The 20,781-nt window shown below is 42.9% G+C and overlaps 1 protein-coding gene across 1 annotated transcript; it reads left to right on the top strand.

Moving 5' to 3' along the window:
- Positions 1–57: 57 nt before the first annotated feature.
- Positions 58–19,896, top strand: crb1 (crumbs cell polarity complex component 1). Its single transcript, XM_054602960.1, is given in 14 exon segments — positions 58–95; positions 819–1,105; positions 4,156–4,392; positions 5,130–5,325; positions 5,474–5,613; positions 5,973–6,155; positions 7,967–8,923; positions 10,045–10,595; positions 10,853–11,018; positions 11,926–12,868; positions 13,523–13,567; positions 14,246–14,368; positions 14,942–15,068; positions 19,678–19,896. Coding segments are annotated over 14 exon segments (4,212 nt in total).
- The last annotated feature ends 885 nt before the right edge of the window (positions 19,897–20,781 follow it).

Raw genomic sequence — 20,781 nt, 5'->3', positions numbered from 1 at the left:
TGAAACCGTCTCCGTCGTCCAGTCTCCCCTGAGGTTCAACTTCCTGGTCGCGTTGCCATGGAAACGCCCAGAGTTTATCAACAGGAGGGACACCTGTATGCCTCGTTCATAGATGGAGCAGAAAAGAGGCACAAAAAATACACAAATTACTTAAACGATTAATCAATTAATCAATCAAACACAAAATATATATTTTATTTTTTATTATATTATTTTATATTTTATATTTTATATTTTATATTCTATATTTTATATTTTATATTCTATATTCTATATTTTATATTTTCATATTTTATATTTTATATTTTTTATATTTTATTATTTTTTCGCTGTGTAGCTGCTAGTGAAGTCCTATGGATGAGATCATAATGTACTATATTTACAGGACAATGTCCCGTTGAACACGAACGAGGGCTACATTATCTTACACCCTTTAAATCAATCATTCCTTTTAATCATCTGTTCAAAAAATGTATCATTATTTTTAATAAATCATTCCCATTTTATTTCGTGTTCAGACTCTCTACGATGGAGCTAATTCATCATTGGGGCCAATTGAAATTGATATCAATATTAATATATATCACATCGTGATATTTAATTTGAAGTCGGTTAGATGTTTTTGTTTGTTTTTGTTTTGCTAGAACACACGTGCTGTATCTGAAGAACCTATACATTCAGCTACTTCAAGTCAAATGTAGCCTAAAAGTAAATTATAGTATTTGGGTACTCTTAATAAGTATCTAAACCTATTTATGTAACGTTTAAAGTGTATTCCTAAACATCAGCTATCCTTCATGTAACTCCCTCCCATGTAGTTCGTCACTGGCCGGCTCTGCCCGGGAGGGTGTGTGTAGCCTGTTCAACGCTGTGCTCTTTTTTTTTCTCAATGATTATTCCATCAAGAAGAGAAGTGTGCATCAAGTGGATCTGGAGTTGACAGCAGATGAGTCGCAGCAGGCAGAAGCAGAGAGATCCGTGTATGACAAGACTTCAACACAACGATCAGGATGATTTCCTGTGACGATTATGGATTTAATTCGCTATCATAATTTTGAATTACTTGCATGCGCCATTCTCATCTCATCACTGTTTGTGATTAGTGGTAAGTGACTGCTTCTTCTCCCCTGGCTGTGAGTTGAGTTTCAGCTGTTGGTTTGATGTGACGCTTTATGTTATGTGTAGAAGTAGATTCATAGGGCTTTTTGCATTTGAACACCTGCAGAACTAGACTGAGTTGGTATTGCATCCTCTCATTTCCCCAGAGGATGCGTTCTCCCATGCCTGCTAGTAGGCAACAACACTAATTCAAAACGTTTTGTTTTACTAACACTTTCTTGCAAAAGTTTCCTTAAACCTTAAAATTAAATAAAGCAGTGTACAAATTGATACCAGCTTCTGTGTTTTGAATCTGAGTCTAAGAATCGGCTTGCATTTCAACAGTCCATGCTTGGAATATCAATTAAGACTGTGAGAGTTGACATCTTTGCCTATGGTAATCTTTGCATAAAATCTATAGACAGAAAGAAATCCAACAATGGCAGGCAGCGTAGTGACCGATGAGGGGGTGTGAGGACTGGGGGTTTGGGAGTGTGTGGATAAGTTATCGGACTAAAGGGGGGAGGGCGCTATATGTCTCTGTGGCTCTACAAAACACTCAACAATAACATGTCTTCTTATCGCCACTGAAACAAACAGACAGACAGATACACAGGCAACATGCATCTGTCAGGTGGCCCACATGTGCCATTCGAGGGCCCCCAGATAGGACCAAACAAAGACCCCTTAGAAGTAATTTGCATATGAAAAAAGCCTTACATGCTGTGGGAGGGGATTTGTGGTTGGCTGGGCTTTTTCTCAAACAGGCAACAGGCCAGGCTCTGAATCCTCTGAACTCTGCCTCAGGGGAATACTGAAGACCACTGGATGCAGTAAAGAGCAAATCTTACTTCAGACACCACCTGTCGTGGTTTCCTAAAATATACATGGATACCCTTTTATTTCCTCGTGGTTATAAGAGTCTATGTTTTTGTAGACATAACACATATACCATACACTGCAGCAACATGCCTCTAATCTGGTCTGAATTTACTGGCTCATCCTTGTTGTAATGAGAGCTAATATAGGCATATGGTCAGAGCATCACCACTGATACACATTGCCTCCATCACACCCCCTGGGACATTCGGCCCATACCTCCAAGTCCAAGTCTAGACATGCATAAGCTGCTCCTGGAGAACCCTGCCAACTGTCTGTGCAATTGATTGACCTCCACCAATGACAGAAGATTGGTGCCTGAGTTGGTGGAGATGGAGCACCAAGTATAATTGCACTCTTTTACTTCTTTATAGTCTGCACTCAGCCTGATTGTGCTCTTGAGGGTTGATTACTGTGCGCCATTATCATCTGTGAAGAATATTATTGGAATATCTCTTTTCATATCAGTGCGGCTACATGTGTGACCCCAGCGGCATAATTATGTTGATGCTTTCTTGCACCCATCATGCAAAAACACACTTTCAATGTGGGTCTGTCTGATTGTCATCTAGCAGAGGCAACACTTTTCCAGTTGATTTCAGGCTGCCTTTTTGTGGCATCATGCATCTGTGGCCCCTTATGCACATTCCATAAATTATGAGGATGGCTGTCTCGGAGCTGGTCCTATTTGTTCTGCCTGGAGTATGGCAATTTTGAGATGCCTCATGGTAGCTATTTGTCTTTGCTGCTTTCTTGCATATGAAACAGCTGTAGGGGGCATGTGTCAAGGGAAGCATGACAATAAGCAATGCATCGTTATCGGATTTAGGTTCTCAAGAAGTTTGGTTTTCAGGTCACAGTCACACTGTTTAACCCTTCAGGTTTTTCATTGACCAACGCGTGGGTACATCTTTATAAAATGATGATGTGCCGCCTCACATTGCTCAAATCAATATACTCAAGTTATCTAGAATATGTCAATCAAATGTAATAATGCAACCATGAAAAATGACATCATGAGTTTAAATATTTTTCTCTGTGTAAGTATAAAAAAAGTGTTAGAACACCAAAATGCAGAATTATTAATATATTTTCTATATTATTGATGTTTAAGAGGTTTTAGAAGTTTAGGTTATTTCCCAGAACTATTCTTAAAATGCAGATGTCTTTTTAAGTTTTGAGAAATGAACCAAGATCATAGAAAATACCATCCTACAATTCGTGCTCCCATAACTTCCTTAAATATCCAATTTATAACATAATAATAGCACTATTCCTAGAAATCAACATTTTCAGGTGTTTAATACAGCTTATTATTAACAAACAAAAAATCCACTTTTGCAAGGGAAGTCTGATGGAGTTTACATTTACAGTGAAGTTGTGAACTCAAATTTAAAGTTCCGATCTCGTGGGCGGATTCTGTTTAATTAGTGCACTTAGTCTCTTTCTTTTTGTTTAAAAATGAAAGACAAGGTCCTGTAGTGCTCTGTCTATGATGAGATTAGAATTCTTGAAATGCAATATTATTATTATTATTATTTTTTGAATTTGTGATACATTTTATGATCATCATAATATCAATAAAAATAAAAATAACGAAAAACACTATTTTTAGGACACACATGATTAAGTCATTCAAAGAGTGAGAATAATTGCGATTCATTGTTGTCACTGGGGAAGATCAAGTGCTGATCCTCTAATTACTATGTATAGCATGCATTGATAGAAATGAGACCTAAACCCAGACCAGCGTTGCTTTAATGTCCTGCTGATCAAAACACACCATTAAGTGTAAAGAAGTGAATGCTTCAAATCTTCGGTCACCATGGAAATAGATTAAACACTGAAGCCAAACAGTGAAATTGGTTACCATGGCAGTCAGCCTACAATTCTTGAGAGCCTTGAGAGGCTCTTACATTTATAGTCATTGTACTGACAGCTGCTGGATTGTTTTTTCAAAGCTAAACAGAAAGGCAGCAACTTTCCTAATCTAATGTTTAACAATTTAGTCATTTTTACAGTAAAATACAAACAACCTGATGTTATACAGTAGAGTGCATTTTATCATAGGTCAATAATGTACTTTAAGTGCTTCAAGACTAAATTAATCAATATGAGAAGCAGCAGAGAGCAATGGTTTTCTGTGATATCAATATCTTAAATGTGATCTGTTCACAGGTGCATCTCCTGACCGGCTGCCTTCACCGGTGGACCGGTGCTCTCCAAACCCGTGTCAAAACAGGGCGATATGCAGAATCCGCGGGGACGGCTACGCGTGCTTCTGTGTGCCGGGGTTCCAGGGGGCTCACTGTCAGATAGATGTGAATGAGTGTGTTTCACAGCCCTGCAGGAACGGAGCCACATGTGTGGACAGAGTGGGCAGGTTCTCCTGTCTGTGTTCTCCTGGGTTCACTGGTGAGTGGAAATAACGGTGCTAGGTCTCCTTAGATCAAGAGTGAGACCACATAATGTTAATGCTAAAAAAACAAAGGGCTTTATGACAAGGATTCCTAGCCATTTTAGATTAATAGAGAAAATGACAGTGCTTACATGTGTAAATGTCAAACATCTGTTTTGGTTGAATTTCATCAAATGTATGAAATGTTGAATGGGGTTACACATACTGTAAGTCCTCCATGTTGCTAAAGAGCTACTAACATAAGTGTAGACTCTTGTTTCCCGGGTCTTATCTATATTTTATATTCTTTTATGTTTACAATATCAAAAAATCTACCCATTTTGATAATTAAAAGATTAACTTAACCCCAATGAATCAATCTGCTGAAAGGAGCCTGATAGCATTACGACACAGGCAAAATAGATTTAGTGACTCAATTGTCACCCATCTAATTGTTCATTTGGTGCATTTTAGCAGTCTAAATTGTGTCTAGTTAGTTTCATTCACATCATCTTTCTCCTGCATTGCACAAAGATGATAGGATTTTTTTTTTTTCAGGGATGCATTCGAACATATATTGTATACAATGCACTATTTTTAAAATTGCGAACAGCTGCAGAAGCCTTGCTGTGAGCAATCCACTCATGATCACAGCCAGTACACATGAAAGCTTTGCTCATTTTTGCCCCCTGCCCTCAGTCTATGTAGCGGGCCCACTCGGCCTCTGACATCTGAACTGCTTTGATGTTCACAGGGGACACTTGTGAGGTCCAGATTGATGAGTGTCAATCACAGCCATGTCTCAATGGCGGCAGTTGCCATGACCACGCCGGTAGCTTCTCTTGCACCTGCCTGCCCGGTTTCCAAGGACACCGATGCGAAATCAGCATTGACGAGTGCCAAGAGCAGCCATGCCAAAATGGGGCTCTGTGCGTAGATGAGGAGAATAAGTAAGTGGCTCAGACAGTGGTTGGAAATAAGAAATTGTAGCTTTTGTGAAGTTTATTAAAGCAAAATGTTCCATAAAAAGATTTTGAACCTGGTCAACACAGACTTGAGGAAATACGGTAAATATTCTCCCGAATGTGAATGTCTCAGCTACAGATGTGACTGCTCTCACACAGCCTTCACTGGCAGACTCTGTGAGACACCTCTACCACCATGCCTCTCCGATCCCTGCTTCAACAGCGCCATCTGCAAGGACAACCAGGGTAACTACAGCTGTGAATGCTGGCCAGGTACATGAAGCTCTTTCTCACTCAGTTAACAGGGAAAAGATTCTATTTCTGAGTTACAGATTTATACGTTTTTAAGGAGATTTTTTCTAAAGGTCTAGAGTGACTGGGTAGTTAGGTAAGAGAAACAGTTGGAGGTTAGAGTAAGAGATGAGAAATGAAGAGCTAGTGAATGAGTGAGCAGACAGATGTATACTGAAAACAACGGTGGACACCAGCCATTATCAAGATAACAACTCCATGAAGCTGCATACAAACTAAAATTCTGACTCTTTTTTTACTCAACATACAGTAGGATGTCATGTGTTGTCAATCGTATGTATTATTCCCATCAGAAAAATTATCCGACTTCCTCATTCCAGGGTTTGAGGGGCGTCATTGTGATATTGACATCAATGAATGTGGCAGCCAACCCTGCATGCATGGAGGCCGCTGCATTGAGAGGTCGTGGCAGGCTCTGTATGGCAGCGAGCCTCTGCTTCCTGAACACTATGACCAGCAGCAAGCTGCAGGTTTCATCTGCAGCTGTCCTCTAGGATCTACTGGTAATCTACTCTGATGAACCTAACTGAATTAATTATGTCTTACACAGAACTCACAGTGTGTGCCGTCAGATGTCTGATCAGGGGAATGAGGAGTTTCTGATTGGAGCAACAGCAGGGTGAAATGTTATAATAGAAATGGGAATGTTTTGCTATTACTCAAAATATATGACAAAAGAGTACTCTTTATATTACGTGCATGTTTTTACAGAAATAATTCAGAACTAGAAGGGTGCACTCAATATCTCTGCCTTTAGCTTGCAGCCATAACTGGGCCCCCAAAATATTATGCAGATTGCTGCAACATTATGCGAGACAAGCCGTGGCCCGACACCGAGGAGAACACTCACTCACAGACGCTCAGACACATGCGCACACACGAGCGTTTGCATGATTCTCTCTGCAGAAATAATACTAGTGAAAAGTGCAATGTTGCTTAACTGCACCCAAGCTCAAATAAACCACTACAGGTGTAATTTGTGACTTAATATAAATATAAAAACATTTTTTAGGAGATAAAAAATTATAGTCACACACCTCTGTGTAGTAGTTGTAATGCTGTTTACAATTGATAATACTCCATATAATGACATTGACATATTCAGAGTATATGGTTGGTGCATTGATGCCCAGAGAAGCTTTGCATTGTTGCAGGGATGTTGCATCAAATTTGACATCAGTTGCAAAATCAGAAAATCCTGTTTTTTCTTCTTTCACAAGACTTGATTTAACAATGAGGTAAGACTGTGAGCTGTAGGCTGCTGAGAGTTGTGTTCTAAAAATTGACTCTCTGCCAGAAGCTGTGGCATTGACTCAGTAAGGTGGCTAAATAGCATTAGTTTAATCCCCAGGATCTGGCTTTGCTGGTCTCCTGACTGGAGCCACTCAGCCCCTACATTGTTGTAGAGAAGTAGAAACAGAGCAGACTGCCAGTGGGATGGCATGTACAAACACAAACCAATATGGTGCAGTTAGACAAGTTTGAGGCTATCCTGGGGGAAAAAGTGACGGCATGATGTGGACACCCGCACCATGGATTTGGGGGATTTTATTGCTTGGAACAGGTAACATCAGAAGAGGTTTCTTTATAAATAGATATTCAGGATTTCATTACGTAATAGTTATTTCATTCTTAAGTCTTTTCTTTTACAACTATAAAACAAATACACCTGTTGTTACTGTATTTTTCTACTGTATGCTGTGTTGTACTATAGAACTTATAGTTGTTGCTCCATATGTGCCAACTCATTGCATTTTTTTGAGCTTTTGAATCTAATAATCTGTCTACTGTACAAAATTGTACCGCTGATAGCCACAAAAACATAAAAAGATTTATGGAGACAAACACAAACAAGCAGACAAACAATGTTGTAAGGATAAGGATATGGATATGGAGGTATAGTAACTGGGGTTAATTCCCCTGACAGTTTGGCAACAGATGGCGCTGACTTGACTTGGCAGGTGTATCCAAGGCGCCAAAGAAATTTGAAAACAGGAACCATGATATATACATATCATGCGTTGGCAAAATTTGGAAGAAAAGGGGAGAAAAAAGCACTGTAGTAAAATGACCTTGTACAAGTGTATGAATGTGATTCTTTTGTAGTAAACGCGCATTAGGGAAATCTATTGCTTACAAAACCACTGAACAAGAAATAATGACAATAATTCTCTCCTCACTGAGCAGAATAATTAAAATCCGGCCCCGGTACATCAGTGCTAAAAGGCAGCAGTAACAGAGTTCAAGAGTGTTTGTTTCTTCTCTTTCTGCAGAAACACAAGCTTGATGTGACTTTATATTTTTCTGCTGACAGGTTCCCTCTGCCAGGAGGTGATAAACCAGTGTGATCCCATTCCCTGCCAGAATGGGGGCAGGTGTGAGAGCCATGTTGAAGGCTATATTTGCCACTGCCTCAAACATAGTCATGATGGTGTCCTCTACGGAGGTGTAAACTGTGATGTGAGGCTAGTGGGCTGTGAGGGACATGAATGCCAGAACCAAGGCTCCTGCTCTCCTTTCCTGTTGGATGGGACTCAGGGATACACCTGTTCCTGCCCGCCTGGGCACACTGGACCCCTATGTCAGACCCCCACCACCTTCTCCTTTGAACGCAGAGGCTACCTGCTGCTGCAGAGTCCCCTGGTGGATACCGCGGAGTCCTGCAACATCACCCTCAGCTTCAAGACGATTCTGCCCACGGCGTTGTTGTTCCAGCGGAACAGCTTGGGGCTGCTGCTGAGCCTGGAGCTGGACGAGGGGCAGCTTCGTCTCTCACTGAGGAAGGAGGCCTCTGCTGGGTCTGAGGCAGAAAGCCAACACCAGGTCCTGGAGCTTCAACCCAATGTCACAGATGGAGAGTGGCATTCTGTGAAGGCTGTGCTCAGAAGCGGGATGCTCAGTCTGACACTCTTGGATGATGCTGGGAGCTGTGGGAGCCAGGGGTGCCACAAGGTGGCCCAAGTCCAAAGCACCCTGGCCAGGCTGGTGTCACCTCCTCAGGACACTTTCATTGGAGGGGTGCTTCAGGACTCCAGTGAGGACTCTCTGCTTCCAGCTTTTATTGGCTGCATGCGGGATGTGTTTGTGGACTGGCAGCTCGTCGTCCTCGAGGATTGGCTGAGCGACTCAGCTGTTAATGTGTCTCCTGGCTGCAGCCACAGGGACCGCTGCCTGGACGTGCCTTGCCAAAACAGAGGACAGTGTGTCAACCTGTGGCAGAGCTACCAGTGCCGATGCCCGAGGCCTTATGAGGGGCAGGACTGTGAGGAGGGTATGTTCACAGCTGTGAAATAATAGCCTTCAACAGGTGGACAGACAAAAAGCAACACACAATGTTATTGTAATAAAATGGGAGAAGAGTTTGTTTTTTTGCTAGATTTTGTTTTCACTCAGACGGATAATGTAAGGAAAAGTTCAAGATCGAACATCATTAAATGCAGAAATTGGGACTTTATGAGATCCTGATTAATAGAGTTTTCATTAAAGGGTACCAGGTCATTCTCACCAAATTTATTAAGTGGGTAACATCATTTGAACAGAAGATAAGGGGGTTGAGATGAGGCCAGTCAAAAGCCAAAGTAAAGGACGGAGGCATGAGATCCTCTTATCTGACGTACTGGATTAGGGATGCAAGGGATTCTATTTTGGAATTACAGAGAACATGCAAAGAAAGAGTAAACAGTTGAATACTGTAATCAAAAGATTAATAGAAAAGTTGTAATTTAAATGTTGTGAAAATATCCACACACGCTTCCATAAGGTTTTTATATGACCTGTCATACACTGTAAGTCCTCTCTGCTTTAGCTTTGTGTGTACTCAATGTTCTGCCTGTTTTAAGGTGACACAGTGAAAAGTGCTGACAGGTGACACAGAACATACAGAACATGAGGGCTGGTGGCTGCTAAAATTTTCCGCTTCTGTTGCTCATATTTCCAGGGAACTCAAAAAAACTTGCTTCAGTGTCTGTTGCTCCAGGCAGTTAGTTCTGAAAACACACAGGGCTATCATAATGCTCTTTTAATGGTTAATATGTGAGTCTATTCTAGTGTAGTCTATATAGTATAGTATAGTAAGTTATTTTAACTTTGCTGAGTAGTATTCATTTTAGTCTCATAGATTTGTGAGTGTAAGCTATTTTTGTTATGTTACATGCACCCCAGTTCTCTTTTTGTCTTTGGTTGAATGCTATCTTTTTTCTTATACTCTTTTCACTCAGAAGACTGCAAATAAATCATATTCTCGATTTAAAAAAAAAAACCTTGAACATGCATGCTGGCCACGTTGAAAATATTTGTTTTCTCGATGTTGACGCCCAGCCAAGTCACTTTTCTCTCATCATTAACCTGAAACATTTCTTGTTTCATCTTATTCACATTTTCCCCTTTTTGCAGAACACGTGACCGCACGCTTTGGGAACGAGGACTCTCACAGTTACGCAGCGTTCACTGTCACGGAAGATCTGGATGACAACTTCTCCATCTCCCTCTTCCTGCGTACACGGAGGCCACACGGACTCCTCCTGGCGCTCGCCAACAGCAGCAGCCAGTACCTGCGCATGTGGCTGGAGGACGGCAAGGTCACAGTTCAGCTGAATCACTTTATGAGTCTGAAGGCAGAGAGTGCCATTAATGACGGGGAAGTCCACTTTGTGAGTGTAGAGGTGGCGGAGCATCGTATGTCTCTGTATGTAGCAGCTCAGAAACAGAGTGATGTGGAAGTCAGGACAGTCAATGTCCAAGCTGGACATACTGTCTATGTGGGAGGTCTGTTGGACAGTTGGACAACTTCAGTGTTTGGTGGATATTTTAAAGGCTGTATCCAGGACCTGAGGATCAACGACAGGCGGCTGCAGTTCTTCGGGTTGGACACCTCAGTGAGATCTTATCCTCTGGAGCTCCTGGAAAATGTGACTGCTGGATGTTCAGGGGACAATGCCTGTGGTGTGAGTGAAAAGCTTTGATTTCCTTTCTTTGAATTTTGTTAACTGTATTTTCAGTCTTTAACGTCAGTATCACTCTTTAGTGTGAGCTGGTTTAGGAGGTACAGAATGGATTAAAACCTAAAATCCTGCTTAAATTGAGACCTCCCTCATGACCATGAAAGCATTCACATACACCATAGTTACATCTCATATTTAGTGCAAGAAAATCTGAAATGATTTAGTAAAAGTAATCCCCTGTGTCAATGCTTCATCCTCAGACCAACCCTTGTCTAAACGGTGGGATGTGTTACTCCATGTGGGATGACTTCACCTGCACCTGCCCTCCCAGGACAGCAGGGCAGCGCTGTGAAGAGGTCAGGTGGTGCGAGCTGTCAACTTGCCCCCCAGACTCAGAGTGCAGGATGCTGAACCAGGGATACGAATGTAAGTGGTGTCCACAATTTCAACAGTTATAAGCAGAGGTGTTTGAGCGTCCATGTTGTATCGTTATAATGATTTATTATCTCAAAATAATGAGCTAGGGTCTCAGAATTGCATTTAGTGTCTCATAAGAATGAGATATAAACTTTTTACTTAATATTTTGACTAAGTATCACAAAATGATAAGAACATTTCTCATCATTTTGAGATACAAGGTCATTATTTTGAGATACTTCCTTATTATAATGACTTAAAATATTGTTTTTCATCAAAGTGGCAGAAATTGGCTACCATCGTGGTAAAGTTTGTTGCCTTGTTCTACTTGACATAATTTCTTGGTTACATAAAAGCTCTTAAACCCAGAAACGGAGCTATTTACCGCTAAGACTTACATTAAATGTAGGCTATGTTACCTAATCTTTGACCTTGCTTGCGGATTTGGTCATTCCGGACATAATTGGCCACTATGTAACCGAATGATACAACATGCTTGATTACATAGGCCTACTGGCCTCAATCTGCCCACACAGTATATTCTTTGTGCTCCGTAAAGACGGATTGCCTGAGGCCAGCTTATACCTATTTTTGCTGGGATTAGTGATGATTTGCTGGGTCTGTCTTGTAAACCAGACATGTACAGTTACGGATATTTCTGACAGATGACCCCACCTGTTGCCTAAATAGATTGTAGTGTTATAAAACAGCTAAATGCCATGCTGTAAAAATACCTCATGTTTATTTTACATCAGAAATCATTGCTCTTGCCTAATGCCCTTATAGTATATAGTATAGTAATGCATAAAGCCTAATCAAAACTAGTAGCCAACAAAGGAGTTTTAATGGAGCAACAAAGTGAGTGTTTAAATGTATAAACAAATATACTTGACATATATTCTCTCTAATCTCCTAGGCTACTCCAATGCAACCTTCCTGAATAACAGCACTGTGTTGTCCTACCGGGGAAACGGCCACATATCCCGCAATCTAACTAACCTCTCCCTCAACCTACGCACACGAAAGCGTAACACAGCTATAATTCATGCAGAGAAGGATTCAGCATTCTTTACACTCTCCGTCCAGGGTGGTTTCCTCTTCATGGAGCTTCAGAGTCCCTCTGGAGGCGACATGGAGGAGGAGGAGGGAGAGCAGGTTGTGTCTACGGTCAGTCTCAGCAGCAGGACGAGTGTTAGTGATGGTGAGTGGCACAGCGTCCACCTGTTCATGGCAGCGCCATGGGCACAGACCTCCCGCTGGACTCTGGTGTTGGATGAAGAAATAGAGGAGGCCAGCACCTCCAGGAGCCAAGGAGGCAACCTGAACTTCCTCAGGCAGGGGTTGGACATCTTCTTAGGGGGCCTGGCCCCTGAAGCTGGGTGGTCCCTGGTCGGGTGCCTGGGCACAGTAGAGCTAGGTGGCATTGCCCTGCCTTACTTCAGCTCCTCTGATGTGAACCTCCCACGCCTGCAGGAGGAGCAGTTCATCCAGACATCACAGCAGCCGCCGCTCCTCGGCTGCAGCGGGGGGCCCGTGTGCGAGCCCAACCCCTGCATGAACGGAGGGGAGTGCCAGGACCTCTTCAACACCTACAACTGCAGCTGTGCCGCAGGCTGGGCCGGGAGACACTGCAGCTTCTTCACCGACACCTGCGCTTCCAGTCCCTGCGCTCACGGCAACTGCAGCGTGAACGGGCTGACCTACAAGTGCACCTGTGACACTGGCTACGCAGGTGATGACTGCGACGAGGAGGTGGATATGTGTGAGAATCACCTGTGTGCCCACGGAGGCACATGTCTGCATGGTCCAGACAGGTATGCCTGCCTCTGCCCTGAGAACTACACTGGACTCATTTGCAAGTAAGTCCAGAATAGAGCTAGTATAATAGAATAAAAACAGCGTAGTCCCTTTCTGGTGATTGACAAAGGCTTGTGTGAAACATAGACAGATAAATATTGAATGCTCTGAAGAAAACTTTTCTCTTCTATTAACAGTTTTTGGGAGCTTAGTTAGTTAGTCAACACAAAATACACAAATAAATGCTCCAATTTGTACAAACAAGGGACCGCACTACAACACAAACAAAATCCTTCAGTATAAATGTCTCCACATCGCTGCCTCTGTTCAGAATTTCAACCGAGCCTGCTGGGTCTCAGATGCTGCATTTCTATTCTAGTGTCAGAAAAGGCCTCAGTCTGCTGTGGTGTCTCACTACACAAACCTCTCTGGTTCAGCGCCAGTTTCTTTCCCCTGTCATCTACCGTTTGCCTCGGAGAACCAGCAGGGGAACGCCTCGGAGCATTTATCCTGTAAACACACAGCCGCTTGCATTTGGCCTCTTTTGCACAAGGAAAAACCTTTGCAAGTGTCTCGCTAAGACAAGCTGCACATCACCTTTTACTGGGAACATCTACGCTCTAAAGTTTTCATCAAAATGACTTCTTTTTGTTTGTGTCTCTTGTTTGTGTCTCTTTCTACCCCCTTTCCCCGTTTTTTTTTCTGTTTCTCTCCAGTGAACGCATTGAAGAAATTCCGTGGTACATTGTTGTCAAAAAGGTGTAAGTTTTCTTTTTTTTTCTCTATTTCTCAGGTGTTAGCTATTTGTTTCCTGTTAGATATTCATCTCTCAAATGTCATGTACGATGTCTCCTGTTCTTTTGTTCGGCTGTGTGCAACAAAATGCCAAGCAAAGCTAATATTAACACTGCCTGTGACATCGTATGTCTTTAAATGGGATACCAAGTGTTTCAAATGAGTGACAGCTGTAGTTCAAAATAATTCCTCTAAATTAAAACTTCCTTTACAAAAATTCTCGCTTTCCAAAGTAAAAAATACAATGTTTTGTAACCATTGATGGATGAATTGACAACAGATAAATAACATTTTGGAACAGAGCTGCTGTCCTTCAGGCACACAGAAGGTTAAAGAGGCCAAACACAAATGATTGGCTTTTTCATTCCTGTACATATGATTTGGTGAATAGGGGTCAGAGGACTTTATTGTTATGAACCTAGTCCTCTCCTAAGCCTCTTTGTCTCCCCTGTGGGGAGCTGCAGAAAGCTGAACACTGCTCCTGCTTGGCTGATCCTTCTGTTTCCGGCAGACGTGAAGACGTCAAACTCTGCTGAACATGACCTGCTGAACGCCTCAATACCTCTGATACCACGGCTTTAAATAAAACACAAACAACACACGTATTAACCCTCTTACATGGTCTGCCTGTCTCCTGTAACCAGACGGCCTAAGCTGCCTGTTTCCGTGTGCGGCGATGACACCAGAAACTACACCTGCTTCAATGGAGGCAACTGCACCGACCGGGAGCTGTCCTGTGACTGTTTGCCTGGCTTCACTGGACACCGGTAGGAAAGAAAACAATATTAATATTGTTAATTGAAAGGCCTACCTGTAAAAAAGTCAAATGTGTTCAGAGCAGACTGAGATACTACGACGTATTTATCTACACAGCATAGCATCAGTTTGTGCAGAACACTTGCATTAGGTGATTGGAATCAGCTGCTCCATTCATGCTCCACAAACACTGACTCATTCACAAGCTGTGTGGCTATCAGCTGAAATATAACGTCCAATCATATTCATGGTGCACAGCGTGGCAAACGTGTCCTGACATTCCTCACTTCTACTCTGCTATTATAATCATGCCAATGTATGCTGCAAAAGCCTACTTTACCATCCCAACCTCCTCCTTATGTGAAATGTATTTTGCAAGCTTGACATAACAAAGATCTATGTGTGTTTCTTAAGGCGGGAAGTTCTCCCAGCAGAGCTCGGATTCTTTGAGAGCTCCCTCAAAGAGCAGAGCCTTTTCTTCTTCAGAATTTTAATATCATATAAGAACTGTATAACTATTTGCTATAAGTGGTAACTTCCTTGATATGAGTGTCCCTGACTGGACTGTGACTCTGTGTCTGTAGGTGTGAGCAGGAGGTGGACGAGTGCAAGTCCAACCCCTGTCTGAACGGAGGCTACTGCCGCAACCTCATCAACAAGTTTGTGTGCGTGTGCGACATGAGCTACGCTGGAGACACGTGCCAGACGGACGTAAGCGACATTTACTTTTATGTGGCTGTGCTGCTGTGGCAGAACCTCTTCCAGCTGCTCTCTTACCTCATCCTCAGGCTGGACGACGAGCCGGAGGTGGACTGGGGAGGCAATGACTGAGTGTGTGTGTGTGTGTGTGTGTGTGTGTGTGTGTGTGTGTGTGTGTGTGTGTGTGTGCAGGTGCGTGTGTCTCTGCACTTGTCTTTGGGACTGAGACAAAGTGGGTGCAGAATAGGGTTTGCAAGATTGTTGTTGAATGTGTTTGGGTGATTGATTGATCGTAGAAAATGAGAATGGCCAGTGGTTTCCGATAAAAGCACAGGGGATCGGCAGGTATTTAATAATAATAATCAATCCTTTATTAGTCCCACAATGGGGAAATTACAATTCTCTGCATTTAACCCATCCCGGAGGAGCAGTGGGCTGCTAAGAAGCCCCAGGGGAGCAACTTGGGGTTAGGTGTCTTGCTCAAGGACACCTCGGCATGTTGACTGTAGAGGGGTTCGAACCACCAACCTTGTGGTTGTGGGACAAGTGCTCCACCTCGTGTGCCATAAGAGCACACTGCACACATTAAGGTTTTTTTCTAGTCTGACAAGGTTAATGGCACCACAGAGCTGTTTCTGTGCCTTAAAATGATACTTTAGTCATCAGAAGCACCTTATTTAGTGTAGTAATTTACTATATTACTCAATTTAATTTACATATTTAAGTAGCTATAAATCACAGATGCAATAGTCTCTTGCAAAACCAACACACACAAATAACACTTTATGGCTGCAACTAAAGATCGTGTTCATCTGTTTATTATTGTCTTGATTATTTGACTTATCATTTAAAAACTAAAGTAACACACTCAGACTGCTTGTTTTGGATAGTCCAAAACTAAAATAAAATGTAAAAATTGTAATGATTTGAAATCAGGGAAATGCATCTTAACTCACTTCAAAGATGAATCTATTATTAAACATGTTGGCAGTTAATTTACTAATTGATCAATCAAATAAACAATGCAGTATTATTGACTGTGGCATTAAAGGGAAGGGTAGTCTACATTCAACAAAGCACTTTCAGAAGCAGTGAAGAACATTATGGAATATGTTTTATTTATAATGTTTCTCATTGAGTATATCCTGTCAGTCTTGTCTGAACTGGATTTTGGGGACTCTGCACGGATGAATGTGTGAACTATCAAAAACAGTGTTGTAGTTACAAAAGCACCTAGCGGGGCTAGAAGACGACAAGATGTCTGACTTTGTTCTTGATGTGCATTCAGAGCACTGTGGTGACTGACTGACTCACTGCTGTTTGCTGTTTTGTACCCAAAGAAGAAGAAGTTTCCGTCTCTAAACCTTCCTGACTGAGGCAAAGATATTTAAAGCCTAAAATTCTCTGCGGCTCTGCTTGAATAGTACCTATCAACATTCACCATGCTGTTGTGGTCAACATTTCATAACACTATAAATCTCTGTTCCTCATGGACTTGTGAGTGTCTTTTAGTCTCATAGTGCTGATATCATGTTTGACATTTACTTCTTGTTTGTCTGTCTGTCTTTCATCATATTCTGTCCTCATGTCTTGTCTCGGTTTAAGTCCAGTCTCTGTCTTTGTTGTTGTCAAATAAAAAAAAAATCTTATCAGCCTTTGTCTGTCTTCTGTCCTCTTTTCATCTTCCTTCCTACACATTTTGCTTCCATTTCCAATTTCTTACCTCCATTTTCTCCTTGACGACTCACCTCAGTTGAAGGTTAAATGCTGTACAAAACCCTTTCATTGATTTCCTAACTGTGTGTCATTGTGTGTTTGTGAGTAAAAGGATTGGAGGCCGAAGTCAGGTTGTTGCCGTGACACCAAACATAGACACTTGATCTCTCTTAACAAGATGTGGTGTGAGTAGATCCCAGAATAGCCGAAGACACACAACGAGTCAAACACAGAGCAAACGCACAGCGCTGCATTGTGCAGCTGGTCTGAGGTTATTTTTCAGTGTTTGGGGTAGGCAGGCGGTATATGGGAGGCTCTCTCCCATTTAACATGACAAAGGAAGATTAAAGTAGCTGCATTTAACATTCAGAGCATTAATATGGCAGCAAACAACTATAAGCAATGTAAAGATATAGCAAGAGTAATGTCTACCTGAGCAAAGAATGAAGTTGCTGCTCCTCTATGTGTGTTGTTATTTGATATTGTTGCTTTGTTGACATAGCCGGGGCCGTTAGTGCATGTGAGCGTGACTAGTTGGTGAGCTCACGGACACCGCTCTACACTGCTGTCATATGGCCGTTACAGCTGATAACGCCGTCCCGACAGCTTCGTTGTGGAAGCGTAGCACCCAGCATACCAGTTCCCCCTCAGGTAAACACTGGTCTGCTCCGTCAGCACTGCCGCCTCGCCATGTTGAGAGCTGATGAGAGGCAATCATAAAGCTCAAAATCTCTTATCTCGCACCTTTAAAGGATGGGATCACATTAAACAAAAAAATCCTAAACACGATGGAAGAGAGGTCGCATGTTTATGAGGGAGGGGTGCAAATGCATACGGACTACATGGTCCAAAGAAACATGGTTGGCTCCCATTCATCTACAGATGCTGAGGTCAGGGCGTTGTGCAGGCCAATCAAAACTATTTCTCTATTAAAGGAAAGGTCTGTCTTCAAACAATAGACATCTGCCTATATGAACATTTAATCACGTTTTGCTTGCTGTAATCAATCTTCCTGTTCATACTGTCTAATGAAATATCCTTTTGTCCTATTTTGTCCCTATTTTGTTTAAAGACGCACATGAAAAATGAGAAACTTATCCCTTTTTTAAAGAAATAGTTTTCAGAATTTGATCTGGAGGAACTGGCCTGCTCAATGCCCTGACCTCAGCCTCAGTGTGTGAATGGGGGCAAGCCATGTTCCTTTTGACCATTTAGTCAGCGTGAAGTTGCACTCCTCTCTAGTAAACCTTTGTCCTCTATTCCGTCCCGTGTTTTTGTGCGATTATTTTATTATTTTTCGTCTGTGTGTATGTATGTGTGTGTGTGTGTGTGTTCTTTGCAAGGACAGGTAGCCCTAATGGTGAGGAAAGAGGAGGAAATGGGAAGCAGTTTTTATGGCCATCCTTTGAGAGAAGCAGAGAGGGAGAAATGTGCTTCGCCAGCGAAAACAGCAGCATCTGGCGCCGAAGTGCAGTTTCAGCAGAGAGCTGGTGGCATTCACAGAAGTTTGGTCTGCTTCACAGAAACGTACGAGAGCAGCTTATCTGGCAGGCACCTACACACACACACACACACACACACACACACACACACACACACACACACACACACACACACACACACACACACACACACACACACACACACACACACACACACACACACACACACACACGCACACACACACACGCAAACGCACGCACACGCGCACGCACACGCAAACGCACACAGAGCAGGTTCATAGTGCTGACAGCAGGGAAGCAGTGCTGCTGTCTCTGTGTGTGTAGCTGAGGCTTCAGGGTGGCCTTACCTTGTACCTTAGAGACTGGTTAGTTAGACATTTCCGCGTCTGTGTGTGTGGCAGTCGGTGACTGATGGCGGGTCCTGGCTTCAGGCTGCTCCGGCTCGCTTGTGTCACACTCACTCTGACAGGCAACTGTGCTGCAGTGACAGGTAAGCACTTTCCAGGAGTCAACAAAGCCTGTAGCAAGGGAAAGAAAGTGTAATGTCTACAGCGTCGAGCATGAGTGCAGAAGTTATTTTTTGCCTCAGGATATGGATGGTTGGTATTTTTATAAGAATTATGTTTCCATGTTGATTGCTCAGTGTAAAGTTTGCTGACTTCTGAGATTTCTTTTTTTCATAGTCTTCTGTGACCTGACAAGCTCAGTACGAGGCTTTAGTTATGAAGACGGTGTCAGCCAAAATTTGAAGTGTAATGGAGTGATACTTACAGCTGTTGTTGCTGTTGGTAACCCTGTAGCAGCCACTCGGAGTGTCTCGACTATCACACCAACCAGAACTACTGATGTAAGTGCATCTGCTGCAGGTTAATAAACGTGAACAATCATTCACTGGCTGCGCTGGGAGATTGATTCGGGGGTTTTGACTTGCAAGGTCAGAAATCTGTGTTTGCATGCATGGTAGTGGTGTATGAGCTATTTTTGGTGTGTGAGTGAGTTTCTGGTGGTGTTCATGCTAATGGGATCATCAGGCAGCATCTTGCCTGTGTGTGTCTGATCCTCCACAGACGGAGCGTGCTCCACACAGCTCGCGGGTGGCGGCCGTGCTGGCACCGTGTCTGGTTTGCTTGGCGATAGTGGTGATGCTGGGGCTGGCGCTGGCCGTTGCCAAACTGCGAGAGAGGCGGCAGACGGAGGGAGGTTTCAGTCCGCGGCAACTTGAGGCTGCTGGTGGACGCAACCCACCTGCTGAGCTGGGAAACACATCCATCAGCACTTTGGCAGCTCGCGTGGAGCGCCTGGTGTAGTGTAAAGCAGTGAGGAGAGGAGAAGTGTGTGTGAGTGTGTATGTGTGTGTGTGTGTGTGAGAGAGACAGATATAAACAATGTGTCACGTGAATGTGCTTCTTTAAAACAAAATGTTTCTGCCTCTTTCCCTCCAGTTGACCTCTGAGGGTTTGACCTCTGACCTCTTACTGTCCATCAGTCTGGCGTCCGTCGTCCTGCTGCTGGTTCTCATTCTCACCGCCGTCAGCCTAGTGGTGGCGTTAAATCGCCGCGCCACCCATGGCACCTACAGTCCCAGCCGGCAGGAGAAGGAGGGATCCCGGGTGGAGATGTGGAGCATCACACAGCCGCCACCGATGGAGAGACTCATATGAGATGCAGACAGGGACTGTGTTTACATGCAGGGTTGTTATGTGGTTTTGGTAGTAATGAAGGAGCTGATGATAGAAATGCAGCCTGCATGTAAACATGGTCTATCCCTCACAGCACCTTTACATTACTGCTATCTTTCTCACAGGCTGGAAGACTTTCAAACGACTTTTGTGTAATCGTATATCCCAGTGCTTCATCCATCTTCCTGTGATGTTTTGCACCTGGCTTTACCAACCAGCAGTACATTCATCAAAATGCAGAAAGATTTTAGCTCAGAACGTATCGAGTCTGCCACAGGTTGTGTCTGATCCATATTTTTTAGGATTGATGGAACGGTGAGCACTAAAAGGAAAATCGTGGCAGGATTTGCAGACACAAGCACATTGTGTTAAAGCCTCAACTGGAAACAAGCAGAATGAGTCAGAACGTTCTACATTTAAAGGATAAGGCCGGTGTGTCTTACTTTCATGAAGTGATTGAAAGCAATAATTGCTATTCTCTGCCATAAAAAGACTACTGACTCCTACGGGAGACAAAGATCTGAACTGAAGGAAAAAATGCTCCCTAAGATAGCTGGGCACTGTAGTTTTTAGCAAACATTTTTCCAACAGCAGTAAACTGTTAATTTGTCGGGGACTATTTTCAGCCGAGGATTAATAAACACTTGGTGCTCAAGTGAGTATTTACTTCAGCAGGACAGTGTTTGTGTGATTGGCTTAAAATGAACTACTGTGACCTGAATCATTACATCATTACAATAAGAACAATATAGAATATCACAGAACCTATACTTAAAATTCATGAACTTCAATCTGTGTGTATTTACTACGGGAAAACGGCCTGCTAGTTCTTGGTGTATTACATGTCTTGTCTTTCTGCCAGTTTGG

This window comes from Anoplopoma fimbria, chromosome 8 (genome assembly GCF_027596085.1).
Source record: "Anoplopoma fimbria isolate UVic2021 breed Golden Eagle Sablefish chromosome 8, Afim_UVic_2022, whole genome shotgun sequence".
NCBI classification, from domain to species: domain Eukaryota; kingdom Metazoa; phylum Chordata; class Actinopteri; order Perciformes; family Anoplopomatidae; genus Anoplopoma; species Anoplopoma fimbria.
This window is presented reverse-complemented; position numbering and strand designations above follow the sequence as displayed.